At 45.1% G+C, this 7827-nt stretch overlaps 1 protein-coding gene across 1 annotated transcript; it reads right to left on the reverse strand.

Annotated features, from left to right (window-relative positions):
• Nucleotides 1–5345: 5345 nt before the first annotated feature.
• Nucleotides 5346–7473, reverse strand: LOC4335157 (UDP-glycosyltransferase 79-like). Its single transcript, XM_066309255.1, has 2 exons — nucleotides 6715–7473; nucleotides 5346–6628 (listed from the first exon to the last, which is right to left on the reverse strand). Exons 1-2 carry the CDS (start codon nucleotides 7441–7443, stop codon nucleotides 6221–6223), a joined length of 1137 nt encoding a protein of 378 aa, XP_066165352.1. The 5' UTR covers nucleotides 7444–7473; the 3' UTR covers nucleotides 5346–6220.
• Between the last annotated feature and the right edge of the window lie 354 nt (nucleotides 7474–7827).

Here is a 7827-nt window from a genome sequence, read left to right on the forward strand (position 1 = left end):
CCGTGTAAAATATATTGCTATGCAAATAAGTTCACTCAATGTGCTATTGTAATAATAAGGGCCACATTAGGATATTCTAATTAATTTTAGAACCCTCAAAGCCTCCAAAATTATTTAGGTTAATTTTAGAATTAGACCTCATTTAAATAATACAATAGAAAAATATATATGAGAATAAAATATGGGTAATATTAAAATTTGGTAAACTTTCATCTAAATTAAAACATATAATGGGTAAACTCCATTTGTGTGAAAATTAGGGTTTATGGAACAAGAATTGAAAAGGAAATCAATCAAATAGACAACATAGGAAAAGTCACTGTTCATTATGGCCTAGGTGTTTGATGTGGTCCCCTAGCCCTTCCCCCCTCCTCTGCCGCGCTCCCCCTCGCGCCCCGCGCCCCTGCACACGCCGCGCCGCTGCCGCCCTCTGCTGCGCGCCGCCTCGCGCCCTGCGCCGCCATCACCATCGCCGTCGCCTCGCTCCGCCGCGCGCTGTCGCGCCGCCTCGCGCCCCGCACGCCGTCGCCGTCGCCGTCGCGTCGCCATCATCACCACGCCGCACGCCGTCGCCATCGCCGTCGCATCGTCATCACCGCCGCGCCGCTTGCCTGTCACCGTCGGCTGCGCCGCGCCGAGCCCCACGCCACTCTCGTCGCCGCCGTCGCGTCGCCCGTCGCGTCGCCATCACCATGCGCCGCGAGCCGTCGCCGTCGGCCTCGCGCCCCGAGCCGCCGCGCGCCCATCGCTGCCGCCGCAGGCCGCGCGCCTGTCGTCGTCCCGCCCGTCGCGTCGCCGCTCCGAGCCCCGCGCCGTCGCGTCGCCGCTTGTCACCGTCGCCTCGCTCACCGCGCGCCGCGCCGTCCCATCGCCCTCAGGCCGACCGCCCTCCCCGCGCCCTATAAACCCCCCCCCCTGTCGCCATTACCCTCATCACCTTCTCTCCCTTTCCCCTCTCTTTCCCATCTCCGGCGTCGCCGCCTATTTGGAAGCCGCCGCCGCCGCCGCGGAGCCGACGCGCCCCGCCGCCGCGCTGCGCCTCGTCGCCGCGCCGTGCTCCGGCGTCGACCCCGCCGCCGTCGTCGCCGGACCGGTAAGCCCTTCCGCCTTCCTTCGTTGCCGGTAGCCGCGCCGCGCCGCTCGGCTGTGAGAGAGAGAAGAAAGAACGAGAGAAGAGATTAGTGCACAGTAATTACTTAGTTCACCCCGGATAAATGAGCCTATGACGCGTGGGTCCGGATGATTAGAAATCTAATTAAAATCAACATTAAGTTTACACTCTATGACGTATGGGGCCCACTGGTAATTAAACAAGCAGGTTTGACCCTAAGTCAACCAGGGCCGGTCCCACATGTCAACCACAGTGGGTTTTGGATAATGTTTCCGATTAAAAATAAATCATTTATGAACAGTACATTTTTACAATTTCTCGGATTAACTCAAATTTGAATCTTTAAACTAGCATAACTCTCTCATTTTAACTCGGATTTGAGTGAAACTTGAACCTAAATTTATCTAAATTTATAAGCTTTCCAATGGTATATAATTCACTATTTGATAAAATATATTTATAATTATTAAATAATTAATACTAAGATAATGCATAATAGTCAACTTAAAAATGTGCTAACAAATAAAATTAGTACTTTACAGTAAGGTAGATGTAAGAATATTTGTCTCTAACATGCTTTGTCAATGTAACAGCCACACAAACTAATTTTAAAATATGTCTCAAATTAATGTATAGGAAGATACTAGTACTATTAAATGGTTGTATAATTAAACCCATGACTTATAGATTATTTAAATAATAAAGTTAGCCTTATAATTAGGCAAATAAAATATGGATACACATAGATCGTTCCTAGGCTTTCTTGTGAGATAATAACATAGCCATCCTAATCACATATATCGAATAGCTTACGGTAAATAGCAACTATTCAGTAAATGATCCAATGTTAAAATATTGTTGCACACACGTATATTGTACATCCCAATTTAGATGTACAGTATATCAATAACCTACCCTTTTGAATATAATAAACTAAGGAGTCTATGACAAACATCTATAGTGGATAAATACTAAATATAAATCATGACCTAATATAATCTAAGTTCAATTGTAAGTTAGGATTATTCGTTGTAAAATTATGTGGTGGGATAATCTGTAACCATAATACGATTAGCCTAAACAACTCTAACATACAAAGCATGGATAATTATTAACCTTTTATAACTTATTGTGACAAGTAAAATATGTTCATAATTAAAGTAAAGCCTCCATCAATTAAATAATAATAAAAATGATTCAATATTTGATTGATCCTAAATCCATCTAACAACAGAACCTCTAGTATATAACCGTCCTATTTACATAGATGTATACATAGTCATAATCCTTCCATAGCCATTTCATATATATATATATATATATATATATATATATATATATATATATATATATATATATATACCATAAATGCTATGTTGGTTAACTCCTAAATAGATCACGATGACAATAGAATGATTAAGAAGCTTTAGCCCTTAGCATGATTGGAATCCATTAGCAAACACGAATAGTACATTTTATTGTGCATATTTGATTGTTGTTTGAATATTGGTTTTTCTCGCGTATTATAGACCTTGTGTATCGGTTAGTCGTGAGGCAACGTCTGCAATTTCTAGGAGGAGAAGGTTGATCAAGATTATATCAAGAATAAGGACTATCCTGAGCAGGCAAGTCATCACTATTCTTTGATCACGTTGATCCCAATTGCGAAATTAATTTTTGTTTACAAATAAGATTGTATGTAATGATGAACATCCTACTTGTGATTATGCCATGCCTTGATTATTGTTTACCCTTAAATCTTTGAAACCATGATTACGTATGAGTCCCTAGTCAACTATGACACTTGCTTAGAAATGCTACTTTAGAATCTTGCATACTCATGTTTATCAAATATTATATGCTTGGGCAATTACCTTTGGGAAGGTAATTGAGATGCGGCATGTGGAGACATGAGCACCACATTGCCTTGATAATGATGACATGAAAGGAATTAAAAACCTTTGTTTTAGACCGGGGTGGACGGTGGATTTGGGTGGTATCCGGGAAAGGCTAGTACCGTCCCCGGTCAATTAAGGACCGAGCCATGAAGTTAAGCATGAAACGACCCCGTACAACCACATTTCTCGAATGGGGATAGACCTAGCGGAGTAAATAGCCGAGCGGAGGCAGTATCCATGCATAGTGGTTTCTCATGTGTAAGGCAGTGGCTCTACAATGGTGTCGCCATTGCTAGGACTGCCGTGTGTTGAGTTGAACCTAGTTATAACTTAATTACATGGGTGTAAAACTTCCCTTCCCGGGTGCGCCAGAACTCCTCTCACTACTAGAAACTGTGTACGCCTAGAGTGCATGAGGATGAAAAGTTCATAGAGCGGGTATTGCCAATGCGAGGTTATCGAAAAGCTTTGTCGTGACGCGTCTCATATGTTGAGACAAGGCTCATGTGTTGGGCAGTCGCGGGGTGTGGGTAAAGTGTACATCCACTACAGTGTAAGTAAACCAAATCTATTCGAATAGCCGTGCTCGCGGTTATTGAGCACCGGGACATGTATTACACTTGGCTAGACTCTAAATTCTTAACTTGTGTGGGATGGGATATTGCATGATGAATTTTATGCTGATGGAGCCACTTCTTGAGAGGAGGGAAGGTGGACGTCCTCAGAAAACCATGACGACTCAATAGCGGGAAGCTATCCTTGGGATTACAATGGATGATGGACAGAACCGTCGTTGTTTAATGTGAACACTGGTATTAAAACTTGATCAGTCTATGCTAGGTCTTAGGCTTGTGAAAAGAATTGCAAAACTAGCTTTATGCAAAAGAACCTGAAGCCGTTCCTTGAAATACCTTCTATCATACGCATTGTTGTTGTGGTGGCTTGCTGAGTACGGTTGGTACTCACCCTTGCTATTTATATATCTTTTAGGAGAGTGTCGAAGAGAAGCCCTTGTCGGTACGCTTGCGTATCCAACAAGATGATCGGAGTGCAGTCTTGTTCTAGGTCTCGTTCCCCAGTCGACTGCCTGTAGCATGTTAACCGGGCCCTATTATTATTTTGTCTTCCGCTGTTGTTCTCTGATAGTTGTTGGCCTACCTGGCCTTAATGTAAGTATTTAACTCTTATAGCCTGAATTCATTCGTGATATGTTGTGATCCAACTATGTATGTGTGTACCAACTACTGATCCAGGGATTGGTACGGATAAACATAGAAGATTTCCGATTTCCAAAATCAGGGGTCTACAGTTTGGGTATCAGATCTGGTCCCTGCACCGTCTCCTACACTGCGTCGAGGAGGGAGGAGCAATAGAGAGGGGGCATGCAGCGATGTTTGAAAGAGCAGAATAAGATGCACGCGGTAGAATTGGGGAGGTGAGGGGGGGAGGCATATCGGTGGGCAAACGGTCACATCAATGGCTGTGGAGAGCGAAAGGATTGTTATGTCAACGTGTGAGAGGAAATGTAGAGATAGCTTATGCGCAAGAGCCAAGCTTAGACTTATGTATGCACGCGTTGTGACCTGCGTTGACTGTTTTTACCATCGGTTAATTAAGAAAACAAGCACCACTGTCTATTTTTTATCATGAACAAATAGGAGTATTTTTATATCACAATGAATTCATTAATAAACCGGCCTGAATAGTATCATTAATAAAACTGAGAATGATATAATTTCCAGAAACAACTTTAAATAATCCGGCAATGACAATGAGGCTCCGGTTGATGGTTCTGTGCGATAGGGTCGTTACGCAAGATTGAAGTCTCAACATTTTTAACCATATTATTTACATGAGTTTTTCCTTGTGCTATTTTTTAGCTTCGTATAGTATGGAAACTTGTAATTAGTAGGAGAGAGATATATTTTTGTAATGGCAAGTTCTAATAGAAAGGATGGATTAAGTGGAGAACATAAATAACAGTTTGTCTGGTGGAGGAAATTAAAATGCACATATGTGTTCTGTAATTTAGAAAGACATAACCCTTGTGCTCCCAAAGTATGGAAAGCTTAAAGAATTATTTTTTTTTGTCCCGATATGTCTATGCTTAGCTTGTTGTCCTCGACGAGGACATAAGCTAATAACACTTCAGGTAAAGTTTGGCGTAGCTCTGGATACGAGATTTCTTAAATTTGGTCGTACCTGCAAATCTATGGAGCTGTGATTACGTGAATAATATTTAGATTAATCATTTGTTCCTATTTTAGATGAAATAAGAAATTTTAAAACAGTATAATTTGATATAGAAACTTCAAATTCAGAAGGGATATGGGGTCTGGAGTTATGCTAGACATGACCTTCATTATGAAATAAAAATTGTAAGTAATATAAAGTACCATTTTACACAGTCCGTAAACTTAATTTACTTCTGCTGAATTATGGAAAACATCAGCTCCTCGACCTCCATGAACTTTTCTAGGAAAAAAAATTATTCATAAGCTAGAACATCTCTAGGCTAATAGCCATTCTCACTGGATTGTCATTTCGAATACTTCGCAGCAAATTCAGCAATATTCTTGTCAGACCTTCCTCCTTCATGCATTGCCTCTTTAGCTTTCTTCATCAACCTTGCAGCACTCCTCCTATAGTCCTCCTTCCTATCCCCATCCATCACCTCCCGAATGCACCTCTCAACCTCTTCCCTTTGTATGCCGCCACTCTTTTCCTGCCACACTCTGACACCCATGCCCCACAAGCTCTCCATATACTTTGATATGGTTGGTTGGTCAGCCAAATGTGGCATTGCCACTAGCGGTACACCATTAACAATTGCCTCCAACGTCGAGTTCCATCCACGGTGCGATAAAAAACAACCAATACATAACATATTTTATTCTAATTGAAAACGACTTCAATTGAGCTATTGTTGTCTAGTACTCATTCACTAGTCTACTACACACTCCCTCCAGGCTAAAAAAAATAACTTTGACCAATATTTTCTATTAACATATATATATAAACACCAATAAATATATGATTTTATTGAATTGAAGTACTTTTTAGATTAATTATACATATGGTTTGCATATTTCTAACTCAAACATTATACATGTTATTTATAGTCAAATTTTTAAAGTTTCACATATTTCTTATAAAAATGACAATTATTTTCAACCTGGAAGAAAATTATTTTGTTGTCAAAATAAATAATTTAAGTTTTTGTTGGTTCCATACCTGTGGCCTTGTGAGAAAGCACCTCCAGCTGGGGGCAAAAGGGAACAATTAGTCCTCTCTTCCCACACTTTTCTCGAAGTTCTCGAGATAACTTGTGCTCCTCGTTGGACCTCACAACCCAAAGGAATGGCTTGCCTGAATTGCAAAGGCCATTGCCGACCTCCTCGAGCTTGGCTGCGTCGTAGCCGGAGAAAGTCCCATACGACACAAACACGACAGAGCGAGGAGGCTGCTTGTCCAGCCATTCCATGCACGGCACGGTGCTCGTGAAGAGGTTGAACCCGTACGCCGTGTTCGACGGCAACCGGCCGTCGCCGAGGTAGAACGACGGCAACAACGGGCCGACCGTCTTCGCACGCCATGTCGCCTCCATGTATGCTGCCTCCTGCTCATTTCACAGCCAAAATGTGTAACAATTTTGGGACCAAATGATCTTGTTTGTTGCAATGTAAGCTGGATACACTAGATTACCTTTGGCTCGAGGTCGGTGAAGGAGTTGACGAGCACGTCGTCGGCGTCCTCCAGCCCGGCGAACTGCGCCACCGACTGCTCACAGAACGCTGGTGTCAGCTCTGGCGTCGCGACGAACGGCGGCAGGTCGTCGTGCCCCAGCTCGACGCCTAGCGCGCCCCGCGCGTACAAGCCGCTCACGTCCGCCGGCGTCACCGGCAGCGCAAGGCGCCCGGCGCACACCTCCCCGTAGATGAGGTCGACGGCGCAGGGCTGCGGCATGAACGCGGCGGCGCCCACGCCGGCGTCGCGCGCCACGCGGAGCGCCCACGGCAGGTGCGGGTCGAACACCAGCACGCGCGCCGGCCGCCCCGCGCGGGCCTCGGAGACGAGCAGCTCCGCCAGCGTCCGTGCACCGTGAGCCTCGAGGCTGCGGTGGTACTCCCCGTAGTCCGGGAGCGCGGCCATGCCGCCGGCGTCGTCGTCGAAGCCGTCGGAGATGGCGGCCACGCGGAAGGGGTCCCCCGGCGGCGGCGTGGTGGAGAGCACGTACCGCGTGGTGACGAGGGTGGGGCGGAGGCCGTGGTACGCGAGGCGGCGCCCGAACTGGAGCATCGGGTTGGTGTGGCCCTGCGCCGCCGGGAACGGCAACAGGAGCACCCGCCCACCGCCACGGTTATCGTCGCCGACGTTGGACGTGGCGTTCGCCGCCGTGACCGCCGCTGGTGGCGGTGTGCTCATGCTCCCCATGATGGGATAGAGGTCTGTGGAGTGTGTGCTGGTTGGTGTGTGTGTTTGAAACGGATAAGTAGGAGTGGCGCACAAGATTGCTTTGGCTGTGTTTAGATCCAAAGTTTAGACCCAAACTTCAGTCATTTTTCATCACATCAATATGTCATACACATACAACTTTTCAGTCACATCATCTCTAATTACAACCAAAATCTAAACTTTGCGCTGAACTAAACACAGCCGTATGGGTCAAAATTTGCGGTGGATTGTTTAAGGGAATCAGGGATGTGTCGGCCCAGGACAGCGCACCTGGCATGAAACAGGAATTGGACTTGATTTGCAAGTAAAGGTAATGTTGCACGTGTTGTATCACACTTTTGTTTTTGGCTCACTACAAAAACC

This window comes from Oryza sativa, chromosome 4, assembly GCF_034140825.1.
Source record: "Oryza sativa Japonica Group chromosome 4, ASM3414082v1".
Taxonomy (NCBI): Eukaryota; Viridiplantae; Streptophyta; class Magnoliopsida; order Poales; family Poaceae; genus Oryza; species Oryza sativa.